Source organism: Podarcis vaucheri, assembly GCF_965113315.1.
Source record: "Podarcis vaucheri genome assembly, chromosome: 7".
Classification (NCBI taxonomy): Eukaryota; Metazoa; Chordata; class Lepidosauria; order Squamata; family Lacertidae; genus Podarcis; species Podarcis vaucheri.
Genome location: NC_138765.1, coordinates 12,415,646 through 12,439,967, shown reverse-complemented (window position 1 = coordinate 12,439,967; position 24,322 = coordinate 12,415,646). Strand labels below are relative to the sequence as shown.

At 40.9% G+C, this 24,322-nt stretch overlaps 2 protein-coding genes across 5 annotated transcripts in view; one reads left to right on the top strand and one right to left on the bottom strand.

The window, feature by feature from the left end:
* LOC309537736 (B-cell antigen receptor complex-associated protein alpha chain-like) overlaps positions 1 to 24,322 on the top strand; it is a 60,207-nt gene that overhangs the window by 29,721 nt on the left and 6,164 nt on the right. The gene's annotated exons all lie outside the window — the stretch shown is intronic.
* On the bottom strand, positions 3,835 to 22,457 carry LOC309537725 (histone-lysine N-methyltransferase PRDM7-like). Of its 3 annotated transcripts, none has more exons than XM_082232690.1 (10): positions 21,667 to 22,457; positions 20,923 to 21,046; positions 19,923 to 20,027; positions 18,022 to 18,095; positions 16,419 to 16,536; positions 15,135 to 15,275; positions 12,831 to 13,102; positions 9,904 to 9,971; positions 8,571 to 8,752; positions 3,835 to 3,960 (listed from the first exon to the last, which is right to left on the bottom strand). In XM_082232690.1, the coding sequence occupies exons 1-10, from the start codon at positions 22,159 to 22,161 to the stop codon at positions 3,878 to 3,880; spliced, it is 1,662 nt and encodes a 553-aa protein (XP_082088816.1). In that variant the 5' UTR covers positions 22,162 to 22,457; the 3' UTR covers positions 3,835 to 3,877. The 3 variants fall into 3 exon arrangements, with proteins under 3 accessions (XP_082088816.1, XP_082088817.1, XP_082088818.1); XM_082232691.1 differs by lacking the exon at positions 3,835 to 3,960 and adding an exon at positions 6,118 to 6,829; XM_082232692.1 differs by lacking the exons at positions 3,835 to 3,960; positions 8,571 to 8,752 and adding an exon at positions 8,989 to 9,282.

Below are 24,322 nucleotides of genomic sequence, written 5' to 3'. Positions count from 1 at the left end.
TATTATGAAATGAGATTGTTTTGAAACAACATGTTTCATTTATTTAGAAAATGTCCTACTTGCTTTATATTCAAAACAACATCAAAGTGATATATTCTATTATTCACTTAGGACAGGGGTCTGCAACCTTTAAGACAAAAAGAGCCGCTTGGACCCGTTTCCGAAAAAAACAACAACAACTGGGAGCCGCAAAAACATTGCAACATTTAAAACAAATATAACACTGCATATATTGTTTCTGGCCTTAATGCTATATATACAGGATCGTGCAGTCAGCTGTCAATCTCAAGAAAAAAGGACAAATTAATAGCTAATTAAAATATTTAATTTACAACCAGGTAACCAGGTTAATGGGACTTTTGCTCCTGAACCTCAGTGCTCAGTACCTGCACATCAGGGCTGTAAGACGTCACCTTCATTTTCACACAGGCTTGCAAGCTGTCATCTGTGAGGCGTGATCAGTGTTTGTTTTTAATATAGTTCATGTTGGAGAAGACCTGCTCACATACATGTGTGGAAGAGACCACAAGGGCCCTCGAGTCCAACCCCCTGCCAAGCAGGAAACACCATCAGAGCACTCCTGAGATATGGTTGTCAAGCCTCTGCTTAAAGACCTCCAAAGTAGGAGACTCCACCACACTCCTGGGCAGCAATTCACCAAACTTTCACCAAACTTTCCCCTGCTTCAAGCAACTAAAAAGGGGCTTCAGGCAACTAACTCTACGTGGAATTCCACGCGACCGCGACTGCATAATCAATGCCACAAAATGCCAAAGAAAATTAACCAGGGCCCCAGTGAACCATAAATCATAATCAGTGCCTGATGTAAATAATAATTAATAATGAGGGCCCAATGTCATCCTCGTCATTATAAAAATAATCCCTCTCTTCGCGCCGCCCAGCCTCCCAAGAAAAAAACCCCACTTCAAAAGGTCACAAAGCACAAATTCCACGCGACCACAACTTGCTATGCCCAATAACCAATGCCCCAAAATGCCATAGAAAATTAATCAGGGCCCCAGTGTACCATAAATCATAATCAGTGCCTGATGTAAATAATATATAATAATGAGGCATTCGTCATTATAAAAATACCTTTTTTGACACTTTTTATTATTTCTTTGTTTGACCCCTCAGAATTACTCCTCCTCATATAAATAAACATTAAATTAACAAGTTTCCTTTTTTTGAGTGTGTGTTCTTCACTCCCCTTCAAAACAGTGACCAGTGTATATGCCCCCTTTCAATGCAGCCTGCTTACAAAGGCGGGACGACAAAGACCAGCAATAAGCTGTTGCATAACGTTAAGGAAAACAATTCACCAAACTTCCCCCTGCTTAAGTTTAAAAAGGGGCTTCAGGCAACTAACTCCCATGTGGAATTTCCTATAGTAAGATGGCGGCCACCTCAGAAGACCACATGGGCAGATAAGATGGCTGCTGGGACGATCCGGTTACCCAGCAACAGCACAGCTGATACCGACGCTTTTGAAAGCAGCCGGCAAAGCAAGTGTTGGAGCTCCGAAGCCACAATGCTACGCATGTGACCAAATAGCGAGGACTTACTTTGCTAGAGACAAGCCCCGACGCTACCACAAGCCTCCCTCTCTTCGCGCCGCCCAGCCTCCCAAGAAAAAAACCCCACCTCAAACAGTCACAAAGCACAAATCAGTAAACATAATAAACATTAAATTAACAAGTTACCTTTTTTTGAGTGTGTGTTCTTCACTCCCCTTCAAAACAGTGACCAGTTTTGAACAGTGGCTTCAGGCAACTAACTCCTCCGCCTCCTCCTCCCCTCACGCCCGCCCCTCGCCTCCTTCCCTCGCGCCCTCCCCTCGACCCCGCCCCTCGCCTCCTTCCCTCGCGCCCTCGCCTCCTTCCCTCGCGCCCTCCCCTCGACCCCGCCCCTCGCCTCCTTCCCTCGCGCCCTCGCCTCCTTCCCTCGCGCCCTCCCCTCGGCCCCGCCCCTCGCCTCCTTCCCTCGCGCCCTCGCCTCCTTCCCTCGCGCCCTCCCCTCGGCCCCGCCCCTCGCCTCCTTCCCTCGCGCCCTCGCTTCCTTCCCTCACGCCCTCCCCTCGCCCCCGCCCCGCGCCTCCGCCCCAGAGCCGCAGCAAAGGCTTTAAAGAGCCGCATGCGGCTCTGGAGCCGCAGGTTGCCGACCCCCGACTTAGGAGAACAACTTATTTCTAACCCTAACCTCATGATAACAGGGTTAGTTTGAATCAGTGCTTTTGTAATACCGAGCAGTACAGGAAAGTCAGGCCTGTCTTGATGCTTGTCTGATCAGATGCAATACAATACACATTTTCACACTACAAGTGGCCAGCTGGCCACCTTTGCACAAGGAAACATGCATTGGCTATTTTCATGATGGATGGTTTTATATACTTCATCCAGTGCTCTTTCCTGCAACCCATATGCCTTGTAGCCTAAACCTTAATACACAATCTGTGCCTGGGAACAATTTGTTTTTCGTCTGGTACCATCTCTGGTGAAACAGCCTATGTCTTCTAAATTATTCTAAAAAGTGTCTGTATTATCCTTACAAAACCAGAGCAATTCACAAACATGAGCAGGCAACAAAGTTGGTGGCACAGACTGTTCAGATAATACTCTATATTGCAGTTGCCGTAAGGGCCTTTTAGCAGTTCTCTCTACCCTTAAACAGTGTTAGCTCCCTTCAGCAGCACTCACCATCTAGAACAGGGGTAGGCAACCTAAGGTCCACAGGCCGGATGCAGCCCAATTGCCTTCTTAATCCAGCCCGTGGACGGTCCGGGAATCAGCATATTTTTACATGAATAGAATGTGTCCTTTTATTTAAAATGCATCTCTGGGTTATTTGTGGGGCATAGGAATTTGTTCATATCTCCCCAAAAAATATAGTCCGGCCCACCACATGGTCTGAGGGAAGGTGGACCGGCCCACAGCTGAAAAAGGTTGCTGACCCCTGATCTAGGTGTACTATAATGTCACCATGTGGAAGATATGCTTGCAAAGGGATGGGGATTCATGAAGGCTTTCCACCCTGTCCATTTTATGCATGAACGACCTATGTAAGTGTTATCATTATGGCATGGAACATCAATATGCAATATCTATTGCATCTCTCTCAGTCACCTTAAAAGAATGATATGAATCAGCCCTTACTACACATAACATACACAAAGAGCCTGTGATCCTCATTTCATTTACTTAGAAGGCCTAATAAAGTCAATAAGACTTCCAAGGTAAAGCTGTTTAGGATGGAGTGGCTGTCTTCAGGATCAGGAAGGGTTAATGTTTTTGATACTGCACTTTGAATGGGGGCTCAACCCTTCCCCCATGTCATTTGTCCTAAACTGGATCCCTAGTGCTAGTACTTGTCTTGTGGAGCAACACATACGGGTATTACCACCGTATATGTATGGGTTTGCCTTGAAGATAAATAGCATCAGCAGGGAAGCAGGCAGTTCTCTGAGGGAAATAGCATGGAGAGAAGGGTTAACCAGTTAGCCATGCTCCCTTCCACAGCACTGGGGTCTCAATCCACATCAGCTCTTCTAGTGCCATTCCTAACTCTTACAACAAAAAACACCACAGGATATCCTATTCACAGCTATCGGTGACAAGTAGGATTCAGTCCTGATACTTTGCTCTACTTTTGTCTGCAGATGGAACTATATTATTTGGCAAATATAAGAGTTTTGAGAAGTTGCAAGGTTAACACATATTTGGCATGCAAAAGCGTGTAATACAAATCCATGTGGTTGTTTGTTTTAGGCAAAGAAGCTTTGGTGGTTGAAATCTGAAATGGGGGAGGGGGGAGAGAGGAAGGCATTTCATCTTTGTGCACAGACATGTGCATGGCATTTCCCAACTAACTCCTCCTGAAGCTACTTTTTCCTTGCAAGGTTCCAAATAATGTATTTTGCAAGTTTAAACAGGCACCCCTGGAGGAGAGTGGCTTGAGGCAAAGCTGTGGAAGAAAAGAAAAGCTAAATAAAGAATTAAACATCTTACTCCCCTCCTGCTTCCATTTCCCCCACAAAACTACTTTGGCTAGAAGAAGCAGGCAGCACATTTCATAATATGTGTTTACATACAGTGTGTTACAGGTATTTGGACCAGAGTTTCAGATTAATGTAAAACGTATATGACAGTTACATTGGAAGCTATTTCTTAATTTATGACAGTAACAGCAGTCAATTTTGAAGAAGCCATTTATTAAGATAACACAGGCAGAATATGATTGACCATTGAAATAAATAGTTGCACAGTGTGCAAGCACTGTTCAACAGATTTATGAAATCTTGGGATTTCATTGTTAGATGGAAATGTGGCAGAGTCTAGTAGTCAGGACTGAATCTTTTTCTTCAAATCAGAGCTCCTGAACCTCATTGTAACATTGGCTCATTTGGGAAATAATCTTTAAGGAGGTTAGTGAAGATTCATCAGGTATAGCATCAGAAAACAGTTTCAGCAAAACATAAAAAGATGCTAGCAGGAGATAATGTAAATGTAGCTTTATAAATTACATCCGGTAACTCCACAAGTAATATAGCACCCTATGCTTTTTCATATTGGCCCTCAAGAAGAAATGCTTATTACAAAACTTCAACATTTAAAACATAGGCACTTCTTTCATTTTTAATCAGATTGTGGAGCATTAAAAAGCATAAGGGTGAAAAAAAGTTCACCAAATAAACTTCTAGGGTTTGCCACACAAAAACTCACTTCTAGGGTCATATATCCAAAATTGTGTCCTTAAGAGCTCTAAAACAATGAGGTGGTATGAGCAGTGGTGCTGGCTTTAGAAAAAGTCACGTGATGAAGTTTCCTACAGAGTAGACAGCAAATGATTAGAGCCCTGCTTATTACAGCAGATGGGGAAATGCACCAAAACTGCTAGATGAGCAGAAATGCAGAGCTGCTTACTTTATGACTAAAAACATTCAAAATACAGCACCATACTCTGTACTGGAACTGGTAGCTCTATCCACTATGTTACACTAAGGTGGCTTCTCTCCTGTGTGCGTTCGTGTGTGGCTGGCCAGGTGTCCTCGCTGGCTGAAGCTTTTCCCACACTCTCCACATGAATATGGCTTCTCTCCTGTGTGCATTCGCTTGTGGGCAGCCAGGTTTCCTGACTGGCTGAAGCTTTTCCCACACTCTCCACATGAATATGGCTTCTCTCCTGTGTGCGTTCGCTTGTGACTGGCCAGGTCTCCTGACTGGCTGAAGCTTTTCCCACACTCTCCACATGAATATGGCTTCTCTCCTGTGTGCGTTCGCTTGTGTCTGTTCAGGTGTCCTGACCAGCTGAAGCTTTTCCCACACTCCCTACATGAATATGGCTTCTCTCCTGTGTGCGTTCGCTTGTGACTGGCCAGGACTTCTGACCGGCTGAAGCTTTTCCCGCACTCTCCACATGAATATGGCTTCTCTCCTGTGTGCGTTCGCTTGTGACTGGCCAGGACTTCTGACCGGCTGAAGCTTTTCCCACACTCTCCACATGAATATGGCTTCTCTCCTGTGTGTGTTCGCTTGTGTCTGTTCAGGTGTCTTGACCAGCTGAAGCTTTTCCCACACTCCCTACATGAATATGGCTTCTCTCCTGTGTGCGTTCCCTTGTGACTGGCCAGGACTTCTGACCGGCTGAAGCTTTTCCCGCACTCTCCACATGAATATGGCTTCTCTCCTGTGTGCGTTCGCTTGTGTCTGGCCAGGGCTCCTGACCAGCTGAAGCTTTTCCCACACTGTCCACATGAATATGGCTTCTCTCCTGTGTGTGTTTGCATGGGAGTGACTAGCACTGATGAGTAGCTGAAACTTCTCCCACACTTTCTAAATGAACATGGTCTCTCTCCTATACATAATTGTTGGGCTGGGTGTGACAGCTGCTTTAAAGTTGTCCCACTTTCATTGCATCTAGAAACATGAGTTCTACTCTGTGTCTCTTTGTTTATATCTTTTAAAAACAGTGTCTCCTCATCTTTATCTTTGTAAACACAACTTGGCACTAGGTGCTGCAGCATAGTTCTGTTTGAAGCACTATTTGTGATTTTGAATAGAGATTTCTCTGCTAGGGCATTTTCAGGTACTTCAGGCTGTATTTCATATCCTGAATGCCTCCATTTCATATGTCTGTGAAGGTAATCTTTGAAAGTGAAAGCCAATTTGCAGCAGGGACACTGATGACAGGTGATACCTCGCTCCTGTATCAAACGTGAATTCTGCCTGTGTACTATTTGAGAACAAACAAGATTTGAGTTTTAGTAGCTATTTTCAACCATGCATGACAAATGGGCATATGGGACTACATTATTTAGGAAACTACAGGACCCAACAAGCTCACTGAGACCCAAGGAAAAAGACACATGCCAAAACAGAGGGTTGTCCTGAAGGAGCAAGCAGCAGTAAGAAGACCAAGGCTGGCCACAGCATTCAGAAAGGTCATATTGCATACAGTGGTCAAAACAGCATCATTGACTATATGACATGTATGGGAAACAAAATAGCTTTGACCATGTCATTGCAGAAGTGTTTTACACAATAAAATGAACAAGGGCTCTAAGATATATTTTGTTTTTATTAAATAATAAATTAAACTTAATTTTAACTATTCTCACAAATGTGTGAGTTATTTCAGGCTCAAAGAGACCTTAAACCTGTCCAAAAAAGTAATATTTTTTTGTAAAAAAAAAAACTTAAAAATCAATTTATTTTATAACCACAAAAAACACCCTCCTTATTTTTAAAACATAACAAGTACATAGTTACCCCATTCTACAACAAAAGGATGATACACGTGTTAGTTGTGGTTTGCGCGCTATGGCTTATCGAACCTCCCAGCAATAAAATGACAAAAATCCACTTTGAATAGCCTGTGACCCTTTTCTTAATACCATTTTTATACCTTATTTCGAAAGAGACCACATTTAGCTTTATTTTGATACCAAAATAAGCCCAACTGGTTGAAAAAACAAAAACAAACAGTAGTTTTTTTCTAAACTGACGCAGAAATTGCATAAGCCGAAATCGCGTGAAAAACGAAATTTTCAAAAAATTCTCCTGCTCCCAATTTTGGAGCAAAAAATTAATTTGAGGTTATCTCATAAGTATCTACACATTTAAAAAATTGAAGAAAATCTGAGTCATGAGAGCACATGGCACCAGGCAATTTGGCGTGGAATGACCCAAAATCTGGAGGTGTGTTAAAATACTGCAATACTATTGAATGCAAATAAAGTCTAAATTTTGGTGCTTTAACTATATTAAAATAGTTCTGAGAGAGAATTTCTTCTATGCCAAATGCATTTCTTATTTTTTAAGATAACACCTGCATACAGGGGAAATTAGATATTTGCACAAGAGACAACTACTGTATATGATGAAATTCTTCCTAATATTACAACAACTGTAGTATTGTTGTGACCTTGGCGGGGTGTGTGTGTGTGTCAGCCTGTATGATGCTGGAGTCTCTTCTAATTCCATTGTTGAACTAGCCAGGCAAATTCCTTGGCAAGTTAATGGCCCTAAGTATGGTCAATAATATAACAAAGCAAGTTGTTCTGTGCCAGAGGACAAATGGGTGCCCCCTCTCACCTGACTGGTAGTTAAAAGAACAATAGCCAGTTGTGTGTGACACCTGGGCTAGAAGCAAGCAGAAGCCAGAAAGTGAGAAACATACTTGATTTCTATTTGAATCAAAGGCTGTGACTATGGAAGAAGCAATATATTTTGGGGTGTTGATTCTGTGAGTCCCTCCATCACAAGCTCAGGTTGTATATTTGTATAAAAAATAAATAAATCTTAAATACACCACATTCCTAGAATCTCTGGAATTTCACACCGCTCAGAGAGTGGGGTGATGTTCAACAATATATTGGCATGCTATGTGAGGGGGTCTACCATGAGCCAAGGTGTGACAACCTCCCAGCTGATGGATTTTGACTGAGGGGGAAAGCCAGATTTAACAAATGTGGGACAATCCACTGGGATGTTGTACTGCACAAGTTCCCACTGAAATAAATAGGAGAGGCATAACAATATTTGTATGACGCCTCCATTCCTTTCAAAGAGACAGGCACAGAATAATATCCTGGTGGACTATGTCTCATATTACTGGCAGGTGTGTTGTTACTTCACTTTCCTGCAGCAGGCAGCAATATGACTTGTGCCAGCCTGCTCAAGGCTGGCACCACTCCCATGCTCTACATATGAGAAGACTTAAGAACTGGAGTCATGTTCAAAAGTCATACAAGCACTACCACTATGTCAAAAACGCAGCACCAGTCTTTTCAGCCCACATATTCACCATTTGAAATTGATCCTAATCCTTGTGCATTTCTCTGCAATATGAAAGCTTTCCCCCAGCTGTCCTACATTTCTCTTACCTCAACCACCCTTCTAGCTCTACAATTCTATGGTTCTATGAACTAGTCCTTTAGATTTACGTTAATATAACGCATAGAAATATGAAGATATATTAGATGTATCTAGGAGAATGCTGTCTAAGACAAACAAAAGAAGCAATAACAGACTTCAGTGTTAGGGAAGATTTAAAACAATGCATGATTATTATACCTTTTCTTGATTTCCATCTAGAGCCCCACTTGATGCCAAGCTCCTTTCCATATTCTTCTCCATACCAAACCAGAAGCTCAGAATGAATAAGGATTATTTTACATGCTCTGTAGTAGATTTCCCCATGATACTGGAAGGCAACAAGATTTTGCTCTTCCTCATTCCGGGCACAGTTAACATATCTGAAAGTTCATTGTTAAGAGGGTAACTAAAAGTACTCAGTCAGGGAAGCTGGAAATTAGAGAAGTACTATGAAGCATAACAATTGCATTACTTTCTTCTATTATTCAAGTAATGAAATGTACAGCTGAAATATTTTAAATTTGTTGAACACTGGACATATTATACACTGGAGGTTACAACACACAACAGAATTTTGTAAAATAAACTTTGGTCTTCTTACCTGTGGTAACTTCACTTTCTTTTTTTATGGTGGTAGAAGAATATATTTGTCTGGGTTGCTCCTCCCATTCATTTCAGAAGCAAGACTTATGCAGACCACCAGGCATTTGCTCTACTAGGAATGATGAACCCATAGCTTTGACTGATCCCACTAAGCAGTTTAGTGGCCCACCACTCTCTTTCCAAACCAAGATATTCTTTTTACCTTTGAAAGGTGCCACTTCTCTCTCTAGTACTGGCACAACAGGACTTTGGTAAATAGTGTGCAATTTGCAAAGCAGTATGCAGAAAAAATACCCTGGTAAGACTGCTGTTGAAAGGATAAAGAAAACTTAACATCTATTAGACTTGGAGGAGGAACCATTCTATGTATAGATTTTACATGTGGCCAAGATGCAGCCACTAGCACAAGCTAACTCATACTGACTACTTGGAGAAGCAGAAAAGAATTAAGGCCTGAAAGGAAGTGATCTACTTTACCGACAAGCATTTACTAAAAGAGAAGAAATCAGTGAAGAAGGAAGAACAGGTTGCATTTCTGTCTATTCCTCACCACAGTTCAAGCAGGTTATTGCAAATGTTGTGCTTTACTCCCAACAGTTAAAAGATACAGTGGTACCTCTGGTTACGTACTTAATTCGTTCTGGAGGTCTGTTCTTAACCTGAAACTGTTCTTAACCTGAAGCACCACTTTAACTAATGGGTCCTGCAGTGCTGCCGCTGCCCAATTTGTGTTCTCATCCTGAAGCAAAGTTCTTAACCCGAGGCACTATTTCTGGGTTAGCGGAGTCTGTAACCTGAAGCATATGTAACCCTAGGTACCACTGTATTAAGAGTACGGACGGGTAACCTGTTCTATTGGCCTTTCCAGGTGTATGAAGACCCTTGTTTTAAAAGTCTCTCTTCATTTAGTTTGATCAAGGATGTTTACCTCATCCAGTTGGAATTAGTTTCATCCTTTCCATCAATGTAAACATAGCAGTTTTGCCCTCTAGTAATCTGTAATTAAAATAGACACGAAACACACACATCAATATGGTAAGACTACAACAATATGTAGGATGTTAAGGGGCTCTGCTCCCCTGCTTGCTTTGGTCATCAGCCCTCTCCCCCTATTAACCCCCTTCCCACTGCATGTTTCCCCTTCCCACTGCATGCAACTACTAAGCCCCCTTTTCACCGTCTCAACCCTATGTTTGAAAGTACTACTCTCGTTTCTGCAGCCCTGCTTTGCACCCGTTTTCACCTTCACCTCCATGTCTTCCCCTTCTTTTGTGCAACCCCAACAGGCACAAAGACCACCCCCATGGTAATATCTTGCATCTTCCTCTTCCCACATATTGCAACTACTAAGAACCCTTTTCACCTTTTGCCTAATTATGAAGCCACCCTCCCCACCTATTCTGTAGCTCTGTTTCCTGGCAGGCTTGTTTTCTGGATTCTCGTCATTTTCTTTCAAGGAGTTTTCCTGGAGTTTTAAAACTTTGTGTTTAAATAATTTAGAATAGTCTAAGTGGTGAACTATACGGTACTTTTTATTTTAATAAGACAATTCACTTTGAATAAACAAATAAGCAGAAGCAATAAAATATTGGTTTGGGTGAGAAATACATTTCAAGAACTTCCCTGGCTTTTTTGCTTAAGGTAACGTATTTTTTGCACCATAACACTCACTTTTCCCCTCTTAGAAGGTAAGGGGAAATGTCTGTGCGTGTTATGGAGCGAATGCCTATGGATGGCATGGGGGGGGGTCTGCTGCAGTTGTGAGCAGAAGGATCCATGGTTCCCCTTCCTTCCCTCCTCCGTGGCTCGCTTTGAAACAGCAAAGCGGGAGAGGAGCCGCTTACACAAGTGTAAGCGACTCCTGTCTGGTTGGCTGCTTTAAACCGTGCTCTCTGTCCCTCTCTCCTCCCTACTCAGCTCGCTAAATAGCAGCAAAACATTTCAGCTCTCTAAGCCGGGGAGGAGGGAGAGAAGCAGAGCCTGCTTGTTTTAAAGGAGCAAAGCGGGAGAGGAGAGAAGCCTTCTCCCCTTATACCCCTCTTCTGCATTATTAGCAGCATCCTTCTCCACCCACCCCACGCATGCTCCTTGTCCCTTGAGTGCTTTTCCTTCCCTCCCCACTTAAAACGTGGTTACAAAGCACGGATCCACATGGATCCTCAGGATTTTTGCATTGGGCTATCCCAAACTCACCGTCAGATCACATGTCTGTGGCCATTGCATGAACCACAAAAATCATACATCCACTGTTTCGTTTAGAATATTTTTTTTCTTGTTTTCCTCCTCTAAAAATTACGTGCGTGTTATGGTCAGGTACGTGTTATAGAGCGAAAAATACGGTATATGTCTCACCATTGCATAGGTATATTATCTGCACGTGTCTGTTATCTGGCTAGACTCCATAGTCAAGATGGGTACTTTCTGCTTTTAAAGTTATAATCATTTTTGTTAAAGATACTCCCCAGGATGCACACAGCAGATAGTTAATTCATTACTGTCTCAAGCAAACACTTACAGTACAAACAACTGCCCACTTGTGCACATTCTAGTTGCATGCAGCAGCATACACATGCCGTTTTTGGTGCAGCAAGGGGGCAGAACAGGTCAGGGGCAGAATAGAGTCGAAGGGAAAGTAGTTCTATAGCTCCAAATAACCACACTGCCTAATTCTGCCCTGTGCTCTGTGGAGCAGTTGCAGCAACAAGGGGAGCCACCCCCTCCACTAGTTTATGTACCTCTCATTGATGGGAAGAAGAAGAAGAAGAAGAAGAAGAAGAAGAAGAAGAAGAGGAGGAGGAGTTTGGATTTGATATCCCGCCTTTCACTCCCCTTCAGGAGTCTCAAAGCGGCTAACATTCTCCTTTCCCTTCCTCCCCCACAACAAACACTCTGTGAGGTGAGTGGGGCTGAGAGACTTCAGAGAAGTGTGACTGGCCCAAGGTCACCCAGCAGCTGCATGTGGAGGAGCGGAGACGCGAACCCGGTTCCCCAGATTACGAGACTACCGCTCTTAACCACTACACCACACTGGCTCTCACAGTGGCTGCACCTGCATGGAAGCTGTCTCTGCTCTTCCTTCTTCAATCCCCTCCTGGTTTTAGGAGACAGTGGTGCAGGAGAGTATGGGGAAGAACCCAACTCTTCCCTTGCCTGACCTGCCTCTTTCCCCTCTGCCTCCAACACATCCTGTGCTCCAACCTCCAGCTCTGAAGCTTCCCCTGTCTGACTCTTGCCCCCTGGCTGGTACAGGTTGCCACAACAGATCCCCTCTCCCGAGTCCAGCCCCGCTACCCCAGTGCACATTTGTCTACGTCCTGCAAGGCCCTGACAATTCTGCATTGAACCATCTATGATCTTGCTGCAATTCAAATTGTGTTTCAACATTGGGTGGTGACAGACAACAATAGGATTGCCTGTATTCATTAACATTTGAGTTCTGATACACTAAAATGAAAAAGTTCACCATTCTGAGTTATTGCTTCAAATTTTCTTTCATTAAATGCATTTTAGCCCACTTCTACAACATTCAAGGAAGTTTATTCATAATTGATATTCCACCAAATCATACTTAAAAACAGAGGATTATTAAACAGAAAAGGCAGAAACTTTCTTGACCACTTTCATAAAACTTAAAAGTGATGAAGGAACAAGACTTCTCTAAGGAGGGAGTTCCAACACTGTGGCTCCATCAGGAAGAACGTTCTACTTCCTGTACTCACAAGCTTGACATTGTAAAGGGAAGGAGCACTGAACAAAGTCATTTGACTCTGCCTGGAGGGTGGGGTTTGTTCATTCAGCAAGGTGGTACTCTACATGGAATTTTTTTAAAATAAAAGTGCTGTGAGTAAATCATACCAGCCAAGAATAACCACTGTTGGCTGCTTCTTCTTCCTCTGTGATTTTCCCTTCATAGGGCCCAAAATGAATTCCTGGAGGCAGAATTTCTCCTTCATTCCAGACTCCAAAGCCAGCTTTGGGGATACCTGATGGGCCAATTCTCAAACCTGGAGGTAAAGTGAGGGTGGCCCTCTCTTCCAGTCCTATTTCTACTGCTGCATCCTTGATGAAAACTGGAGAACCATGAACTGAACATTCATCAATAAAGAATAGCAGGCAGTATTCACAAACTAGGAAGGGAAAGAAAGATAATTGAGACGATGCTGCAGGACATTTTTTCCATCAATGATTTTTTTCAAATATCTACAGTTATGATTGGCAATCTATATAAATATTTAAAGTTGTAAAACGTGGGGGATTTGTGTCAATGTGCAATAATTATTACAATGAATTTTGTGGTCGGCTCTCCAACTGAAGCTCTGGTCTTGGGGAATGGTGATATGGACAGGGCTATTGTACTGCTTCAGGGGATAAGGATGCCAGGGGTGGGCGTCTACTTATGGGGCAGTCCAGAGAGCAAGGTTGGGTTCACAACCTAAGGTCACATTGAGGGGGTGGTCAATAAGAGAAGCAAAGTCCAGTCACAGGCCAAAGTCACAAACAAAAAGAACACAGGTTCTCAGCAAGGCAGCACAGAGCACCAAGAAGCTGGTTAATGGAAGTTGTTCCAAGAAACTTCCCCAAGGACTGAATACATTTTTCCATGAGCCTGCTAAGCCCCACCTTAGACATAGCATAAATATTCAGCAGATAATCTAATTGCAGCAGACAGAATTCTGTCTGGTTCTAGGCATAGTCAGCCTGATAGTTGTTGTTTTAAAATAATATTTATTAAATATTTATCAGTATACAAAAATATGTGCATTGTCTCTTTTTTCAAGTTGTGTTTTCTACAGATCAGTTTCATTTGTTGTGAGACGTTAGTGTTGCAAACAGTATGAGGTTGGGAAGAAAAGATGGGGAAAGTAGGGGAGGGGTGATGGTGTGTGGGATAGTTTTACGAACCCTGATAGTTCCATTTAACAATAGTTCTAGCACCATAGGGTGCTCCAAGGCTTCATGGTACAGTTGGAATAATTCAGGGAAATGTTTCGTCATTTCTTATGTTTGTCGTTGCCCATAAATGTTAAGAAGGATTATTTCCCCTGCTATGCAACCTTGGCATTCCCTATCAGAATATTAAGTGGTATTGACGTGTTTCCCATTGGATTCTCTTTGAAGAAGGAAGGATTTCCCCCCTAAACTAGTTTAGCCACTAACATTTGGTTGGTTGGTTTTCCTTTTCTGATAGTGTGTAACCATACTTTAATTGCACAAATTCCCTCAAGCTATTACTGGCTGTATCTGCTAACTCTGTGTGGCACACTGTGGTCCACAGATGACAGCTGCACCCTAGGAGTGGTTATGGGTAGATGGACAGTCTTTTCTTATTCTATGGGATTGGTCTACATAGTCTTTGGATACTTTCATCTCTATGAGTATGAAATATGTGTATGTTGTTGGCACTTCTATAGCATATGTAGTCCTTTCAAAAACCTTTGTGTTTTGTCCAGTTAATTCTTACTCAGAGAAGTCCTTTTCAAATCAAATGATATAATTTAGTAATATTAAATTAATTACAATGGGTCTAAACTGAGTAAGCCTAGCATTGGCTTTAACCCTTTATCACAATCTGACAGTTTCTGACAAATCAAGAACAGCATTAGTTCAGTTCAACTGCCTCAGATTACTTGTACAGATTCTGACATTAAGACCACCTCCAGTTTAGAGAAGGGCTAGGGTAACTGAACACCTTCTGTACATCACCCATCATCCGTGAATATAATCAAATTGCGAGTCTATTGTGAATAAATGGCCCATGGCAAATTTATAGGAAATTTATTTTCTTTTTAAAATGCGATTGGGAATACTGATTATAGCTCAGGAACCTTTAATATGAAAGTCTGATGTGTACTTTCTTACAAAATGGAGTAGTGTCACAAAAAGAGAGTTTAATAGTGCCAGTATAGAATTGCTCTTCCTTTTCCAATTTTGGACAATTGTTACAAGCCTGATACAGGCATTTTAATTAACATAATTTTGATTAAGCACTTTTTAAAATATAAGCATAAAGGGAGAGTTTCTTAGCATTATTAGCATTAGAATTAGGAATGAACCTGAACCTGAAAAATATGTAATAGAATACCTAAAAGCACTGTTTTATAAATATTTTTCCAAGGCAACATAAGAATTGAAGATGGAAAAAGCTGATTATAAACTTACACAAGTAATCATCATCATTTGGCTCATTTATTTCCATATATGTTTTTCTCTCCCTCTTCCGCAAACTGTATGTACTAACTTCTTTCTCCTGATCTCTTTTCTTATTCTTTGCTTTCCCCGACAAAGCTTTCTTCTCAATATCTGAAGTATATAATCTAATTTTGTAACGCATAAACTCATGGAAAGCAAAAGTACATGGAATACAAGAACTTGAATCACATTAGGTATGTTTAGGTTTTCACATTAGTCCCTGCTTGCCTTGCTCATGTGTAGGATTTACATATAAGCAGAATGCCTGAATATATCTACTTTTGTTTCTGCAAGATGTGTGTAGAACACTGTGGGATAGTCTATTCTGAAATGGCATTGTCTCCTTATAATAAAATCTTCTATAGTTTCAGCATTTCTAATAAGTCACATAAGAATAGCAGATGGTAAAAAACATAGGATGAACATACCACACTGGACATGAAGTGACAGATACAGTGTGCTGAGAATTAAAATGTTCCCTATTTCCTCCTGAAGATTTTGCTTGGCTGTGCTCCAAAACGTTTCACTAGGCTTCTAAACAGAATTAGTTATGCTCTTTACTAGTGATGCTTAATTACAGTACCTAGATTGGCTGAGAGCCTGGATATGTGACAATGTGGCTCACAGGCAGCAAAATATTAACCAATCTTGCTCCGACCTAGAAATACCATACTAAACCATAGCCCTTTTCAGAATGAGACAAAACCACCTAAAAAATCCCCAACTTTCATTAAGCACAAAGAATATCTTTTAACATGGACATGTCTGCATTTAAGTGCAGCTTATCAATGTTAGAAATTTAATTCTGAGGCAATTTTCATATTTCATGGTTGCAGGAATGCCTGGTCCTGTTAACATGGATAAGCTCACACTTAAACATCACTATTAACACACCCTATCCCTTTCATGCCCCATCTCCTTCCATATTTGACTCATGTAAAGTCTTTCACAGTGTAATTGGCTAGGTGGATTTGAACTGCTTGAGCAGCTGCACAGTGTAAGCTCTCTGTCATTTTGCTGCACTGGACTTGAAAACAACATGCACATTGTTTTTGCTCTTACATACAATTACATCAAAAAAAATTGTCTTACACAGATCATAAGATCAGATCATTAGAAAAACTTCCAGTTCCAGTTTTGGAGAGTGCCCTTTACAATTAAATGTCAAAAAGCTGTAAAGAACACAGTGGGCAGAGTAATTATTATTTTAAAATATTAAGAAAATAAATAAATGGCTCTCTACCAAGCACTTACCAGTCTTTGATTCTGCTGCAATGTCTGTAGTATGAACATCTGCACATGTATTTTTGTCAGTTTTCTTTATATGTTCTTGGTCTTTGGAAGTAAGTCCCATAGTGTTTATTTGCTTATTCTGCAACAAAAAGTTGTTTTCTATTAAATCTTAACTTCTTTTGGTCTTTGTGGAAGCTACCCAGAGTGGCTGGGGAAACCCAGCCAGATGGGCGGGGTACAAATAAATTATTATTATTATTATTATTATTATTATTATTATTATTATTATTATTATTTCAAATAACACTCATAAAGAATTAAGAGGGGGCTTGTGAATCATGTGTATTTACTGGGTGTTAAAAGTGATCATATTAATTTAGATCTTCTTAAATATTTCCACAATGACAGTTATCATTTAGACAAATTACCAGTTAGTATATTCAGTTACGAGACAGTCCCAAGCCATATTTAATTATTTATTTTTCTCAGGAATCTCTCCTTTGGCTATAGAGTACAATGTTTAGCAAAAGTATGGTACATGGAAATAACTTTGAACATGTGACTATTATTGCTAACACCCAGAAAGACCTTCAAACATGAACAGAAAATGAATTGCTGCAGCAATCATGACTTAAATGTATAAACATATTATATATTTGACTTTCAACCCAATGAAATAGCTACATAGTGTCCTCATGTCGAAAAGGTTGTGTTGTCTGGGGCTGACTAGAATTCAAAACAACTGGAGAAGGGTTGTCAACCTGGTCCCTACTGCCCACTAGTGGGCGTTTCAGGATTCTAGGTGGGTGGTAGGGGGTTCTACTGCACAAGCTGAATCATCCTTCCATCGAACACTGGTGGGTGGTAAGGAAATTTTCCCATTAAGAAAGCTGCATTAGTGGGCAGTAGGTATAAAACAGTTGACTACCCCTGACTGGTGAAGGCTGGTCTATTAGGCTGTGTCCACATGAAGCTTTTGAAACACACATGGGCTACTATTTCACAGTGTGCTTTCATACATAGCAGTTTCTTGTGTACAGCAGTACACACCTTCATGTGATACCATAATCTAAAGCAGCAGCTACTAACTATATTGGCTGTATACACTGATAATGTGCAAGCTAGTGTCCAGCTGTGTTCTGTTCCCCTTCCTTCAATTAGTGTTTCCACATACTTAAAAAAGGAAAGAAAATATTTTTCACAGTCTTTCAGTGTGTCAGCAAATAGTGTGGGTTTTGTGAACTACAGGTCACCCTGTCAGATGGGTAGCTTATCCTTAGTCTCCTACACATTTGATTCCAGAGTTTGTGTTGATTTCAGAGTTTGTTTCTTTGTTTCAGTTGTTTGTTTTGGTTCTTCCTTTGTTTGAAAGTGTAATGTTATGATCACTGACTACAAAAGTCAAATTGTTTCTCTAAAAGCTAATGATTGTAAACAATAAATTTCCACTCAAATAAAAAGTATGCCCCATCAAACCCTGCTTTTATTAACATCTTTATTTCCATATCAGGGCAAACACATGAAATGTTTCTCCAAACTATTTTGATTCGATGTTTGCTAGAATCATCAGACAAACAAAAAAACAGAAATTGCAAATCACTTGAAATATCCAAAACTATCTTACTTGATCAAGAGGGTACTTTTTTTTCTTTTCCTCTTTCCAGCTATTCAGGTTACATGGTGTCCTAATAGATTTTACTGGAAATAAGAAGCAAACTAATATTTTAGAAATTAAAATATTATCACTGAGCATATAAACCCGAGAGAGGGGAGGGGATAAAGGGTGTATTGTGCAATATATACACAAACTTTGGTATTTATACCAGTCAATCATTTGGAGAAAGCTATAGCTCCAAACCATCCACTAAATTTCTCCAGTTCCTGCGAGCCAGTTCTCCATGGTAATTTCCAGGAGTATATTTGCAAAAATGTGTTGTTATAATAATAAAAAAATATTATTTATACCCCGCCCATCTGGCTGGGTTTCCCCAGCCACTGTTTCACCAGTAGAAAGACATTTGGTAGCATGAATTTAAATAAATAGAAACTGAACAGGCAGGTGGTTCTCCTTCAGTTTATGGAATGATAAAAACAATAATGCCTCAATAAATGTCTCTTGATTGGTTGATGTTTAGAATATTTTCTCTGCATCTTCACTTTTATTATGACTATGAATGCATCATCACAGGAATGTATCCCATGATATTACACATTGTGTTGCCAAGAAAAAGGAATGAACATAGGAAACTGCTATATACTAAGTCAGACCATTGGTCCATCCATCTCAGTATTGTTGACACGGTCCAGCAGTGGCCCTCCAGGGGTCCTGACACAAGTCTTTCCCAGCTCTACCTGGAAATGCCAGTGACTAAACCTGAGAGTTTTTCTGTGCAAAACACATGCTGTACCACTGAGCTCCAGACTTTCCTTATATGATTGTATATACATGGAATGAATGGGAATATAGGGACAATATGACAATAACCTCATTGCTGATACAGTATTGAATTAATGAAACACCATTAGATGCTCAGCTTTAGAATGAATATAAAACCATTCTAATGCAAAAGATTAATATTCAATAAAAAGAATACAGCAAAATTGCAACCTGATCTATGCACCAGAGTACACAGTATAGCGTGAAATGTGAAATCAAACCTTTATTAGGCATTATGCAAATAAAAACCGTAAGAAGGAAAATAACATGTAAAAGCCTTGAAATATATATAAAAAGGCAGCAGTTGGCTACAATCATATATATATATATATACATATAAAATCAGTGGTTTTCCTTGTTAACCTGCTCCTTGGAGGACTGCAGCCAAAAACTCGGCTACCCCCGCCGTTACCCTTTGGTAAATTAGAGAGATAGTACACAGTATAGCAACAGAACAGAGGTGGGGAACCAGTGCCCCTCCAATTGTTGTTGAACTCCATCTCCCATTAGTCCCAGCCAGCATGGCTAATGGTGAAGGATTACAGGAGTCATATCTGGAGGGCCACTCATTCCCCATCATTGCAACAGAATATTCATATAGGTAGAGCAAAGGAAAATCAAGTATGAGACATAAGGGCTATTAGTAGTGACGAGCAAAATGAACCAATGTAGATGAGTTGGGTCACATCACATAAACTACGTTTTGTTACATTCATCAGCTGCATCTCACAAAATTAATGTAACTAAAGTAATAGATATGTCATTCACCAAAAAGAGACAAATGCAGTCAATCATAGAGCATTTATCTTTCAATTAGCTGTGATGGCTAAATGGAATGCCCATGTTCAGATATATGCTAAGTTGATTTAAGGGACATCTGAAAGGGGGAGCATTGCCTTCATGCCCTGCTTATGGGCTTCCCAGAAGTATCTGGCTAGGCACTGTGGGAAACAGGGTGGTCTGTTCCAGCAGAATTTTTCTTAGACTTTACTGCTGGTGAGAGGTATGGCCTGCAAAGAGTTCTATGGCCCGTATACAGAAGCCTGGAGGGCTGCATGTATTCAGGAATGACTATAGTAATCATTTACCTATAGATTTTGGTGTCCATTCCTCATCAGACTCAGAGGACTCATTTGTAGTTTTGGGAGGTTGCCGTGCATGATACATAAATGTTGGTTTAGGTGTAGGAAGACCTAAAAAAAATATCAGGTATAAGATACTATAAAAGTTGTTGTCTGCAAACATCTTATTGAAAGAATGCTTCCAGAAATTTGTCTCTGTTCAACTGATGTCAAATGCCAATAAAAGACAAAATAATCAATATTGTGCTATGGGAAAACTAGGCCCTTCCCATCCCCCAGAATCTGTATCCAATGTGAAAGGCTTCAGATCACTTGCCACATAGTATACCTAGCAAAAGGTTTTGTTAAAAAGAAAAAGTACTGTATCAGTGAAAGACCAATCTATCCTCTGCAGTCCACAACATGGGAGAGGTGTGGGAAAAGGAGACAAATGTTTCAATGGTATCTTACAGAGCAATTCTAAGAAACTCAAAAGTAAGCCCTATTGCTTTCAATTGGGGTCTACAACCAGGAAAGTGGATTAGATTGCAGCCAATGTGCAACTTAACTGATTCAACCCAGTAACTTAACCAAGCATATAAAGTGAAGTCATGCTTGGAAAAGAATTTGAATCCAGACCTCCCAGGTACAATTTCAGCATTATTTCTAGTTCCATACTTCTTTCATTCATCTCTCTTTGCCTTCTCTACTGGTCCTAATTCTGCCTACAGAGTTCTAAATTTTAACCTTTTTACAAACATAGTTAATATATGGTGTAATTGAGCTGAGCTTCAGGCTGTAATCATTGAGAGCCCTTGGAAGCCTGACAGTTATACTTTTAAATACACACTAAAATATATGCTTTGCTTTTAACATGTCACATAGATGAACCCTTTGAATGATACTATTTGATAAAGGTAAAATAAGGTGCAAGAGTGAACAATTCTTCAATTGTTCTTCAAATCAGAGATCTTATTGCAGCTAAATAATCCATACTCCTTCCTTACTTTTCAGTAATTTCTCTCACCTATTTGAGTCATAAACTCATAGTTCTCTTTCATATTCTTATAACGAATTTTTTCCCATTCTCCCATTTCAGCCCATTGCTCTTTAGGGAAGTAGATTGCCAGCCCTTTAAAAGTATCTTCAGCCTAGTACACAGGAAGAAAGGGGGTACAGACACATAATATCATGTGTTTTACTTAGAAACAAGCACTTTACAAGTAAAGTGAAATCAATCAGTGAAATTACACACTTTTAAATTTGCACACCAATTAATTGATGGGTCTAACAACAAGCTAAGTTGCTGGGACTGCTCTTGAAAGTCCAGCTGTTGTACAAGCTGAGCAGCTGCCCTGAACCAGATCTATTTAAAACAAAATTTAGCTATGGCTTTCCTGTCCAGACTGCACCCAAAGTTTCCAAATTGCATGGAAATTCTACACTACTTTGCCAACTTTGAATGATTGCTGCATGTTATCAGGCATTGGCAACTACAGATAAAGTGTCATGTGACTGTAGCATGATTGTCAAGGTTCCCATCTTTATGGGCCTCTCCAGCAATAACTGAGCTACATGTGAAATCTTATTATTTACACCTCTTAAATTATATATTATTTCCCCATTATTTTTATTTAATTAAAGCATTTGTGTGTGACTTCCCCAAGCCTGCAAAATTGTTAAAAGCAGCAAGTCTCAACTTGCAGAAGCTTGCCACATTTTAGGATGGAAGGTCTCTTTACGGGATATTTGCTTACTCCAAATTCCTCACCTTGGGCTTCTGCCCCCTTTTCTTATGGCTTGGCTTTTTGACCCTCTCTGTAGAACCCCTCTCTAAGCAACTATTTTTGGGGCTACCTGACCCCGTCCTCCCCCCATCAGCACTGTTTGTAAGAAGGGAATCAGAAGGAGGTGGTGCCCCAGTGGCTCCTTTCTCCTGGGGCTCTCCTCTCAGATCCCTGGGATCATTTTCCATGAGATCTCCCCCACTGGGAACAGGCAATTCAGCCTCAGTTGCCCTCTTCCCTGGGGTTTCGGTCTTGTCAGATGCCTCTCTCCTCATCCCTCCCACTTCTCCCCTGCTGGAACCGCCCCTGCCCTCCTGCCCTTGGCATTCATCATCCCTGAGCATCTCTTGCCCCAACCCCTGAGCTTCTGCCCCAGGAGGTATTTCTTCCCACATTCCCTGGGCTCCTGCCCCAGCTGGCATTTTCTGCCCTCTTTCCTGGGCTTCTGTCCCAGTGGGCATCTCACCTCCAGATGCCATTTCTCTCCCCCTCCCTCAGTTCCCAAATTTCAGCCCAGTTTAATCATCTCTCCCTCCTCAGTCTCCTTCCATCCCAGTCAACTTTCTTTCTCCCCTTTCCTCCCTCAGCCCAAACTGGGCATTTCCTCCTTTAATCTTGGGGGGGGGGTTCAGCCCTAGACTTTGGGCTTCCCTGCTCTACAAGCAGCGAGGGAGCTGTTTAAACTTCGCCCCTCTCTGAAATCCTCCCCGCCACAGCCGAGGATTTTCGCTCAGCCCCACAGAGCCATCTCCTTCCCTCAGCGAGAGGGAAAAGGCGCCAAAAATCGCGCGAGCCAATGAGCGACAAGAGCTGGTGAGCTGCAGCCAATCATCGGGCAGCGCGGGAAATTCCTCCCTCTCTCCTTTTTTAGAGGTGTCTCGCCGCCAGGGTGCTGCGTTCGTTGGTGGTGGGTTTTTTGTTTTACCTCAGGCAAGAGGGTGTGGGGGGGAGGGGCAAGTGTAGAAAAGCGGAGAATCTTCTATCCTGAGGAAAATGTTTCCTTGCAAGGAAGGGAATCCAGGATTTCATGGGGAAGGAAGAATACCAGTCGCAGTAGTACTGGAGGAGGAGGGTGGTCATCAGAAAGAGCTGGTGGAGGAAAACCAGAGTTTGAAGGGAACTTGTCACAAAGGATGGCATGCCTCTGAGCACGTGCAAAGTACCTTTCCCCCTTGCCATTAAGTAGCCACCACAGGCAGCGCCCCACACATCTGGGACTGAGGAAAAGCAGGAATAATAATAATAATAATAATAATAATAATAATAATAATAATAATAATAATGGCTTCAACCCCATCCATCGGACTGGGTTGCCCCAGCCCCTTTGGGCAGCTTCCAACAAAATATAAAAACACATAGAAACACCAGACATTTAAAAACTTCCCCAGACAGGGCTTCTTTTTCCAGATGTCTGCAGGAAGTCCCAGGGTTGTTTATCTCTTTGACATCTAATGGGAAGGTGTTCCACAAGAATACTATATTCCCCTGACTATGAGGGGAAGAGGGAAAGTGGGCAGGAAAAAGGACTTCAGTGATGTGATTGATTTTAAGCTTTTGGAGCCGTTTCCGCTGTTTTTTCCTCTCTTTTACAAATTCGTCTTTATTGATTTAAAATATCATCTTATGTATATATTACAAATAGTTACATCAAAATTAAACAAAAAATATAATAGAAAGAAGATAAAGGAAATAAAAATAAAAAGCAAAAAAGAGTTAACAATAAGAAATGAATATTGGTTATAACATCCTGTCTTTTCTAATAAAATCTTCTGAAAAAAACTTCCAATCGTTCTCGTTGTACTTTTTCTATTGTCTTAATTTTATCGCACAGTTTGTTTTACAACGTCATGTATATTCATCTAGTATATTTATTCCATTTGTTTATTATATACAAGTATCATTCAGTTCTGCATGGATAACATCATTATTACAATATAATCTTATATCTTCTTTGAATAGTCTCTATTCTCTGAATTTTTTTTTATTTGGGGCTCCTCTGACTTTTCCGGTCAGCTTTGCTAATTGAAAGTACTCTAGCATGAGTGATTGCCAATCTATTATTGTAGTTGTTGTTTCACATTTCCAACTTCTGGCTATCAGTATTCTTGCAGCTGTAATTGAATACATGAGCAGTGGTCTTGTATTTTGCTTTATTTCTATTGGCAGTATTCCTAGAAGGAAAATCTCTGGCCTTTTAAAAAAAAATAAGTTTAAATAATTTCTTAAATTCATCATATATTTTATTGCAAAACTCGCTTATAACCATACAAGTCCACAACATATAATAGTACGATCCTATTTTCTTTTTACAACGCCAACATATTGGTGAACTTCCCTTATACATTTTGGCGAGTTTTGCCGGGGTGTGGTGCCATCGATAAAGCATCTTCATGGTATTTTCCCTCAAATTATATAACATGAGGTAAATTTAATGTCTTGCTGCCATAGCATTCCCCACTGTTCCATATTAATATTGTAACCAAAGTCCTGCGCCCATTTTATTACAGATGTTTTAACCTGCTCCTCTTTCACTTCCCACTCTAAAAGATGTTCATACATTCTTTATATATATTTTCCCTTGTTGTATATTAACTCTTTTTCAAACGCGGAAGTTTATTTGGCAAGACCTTCTCTTTTATC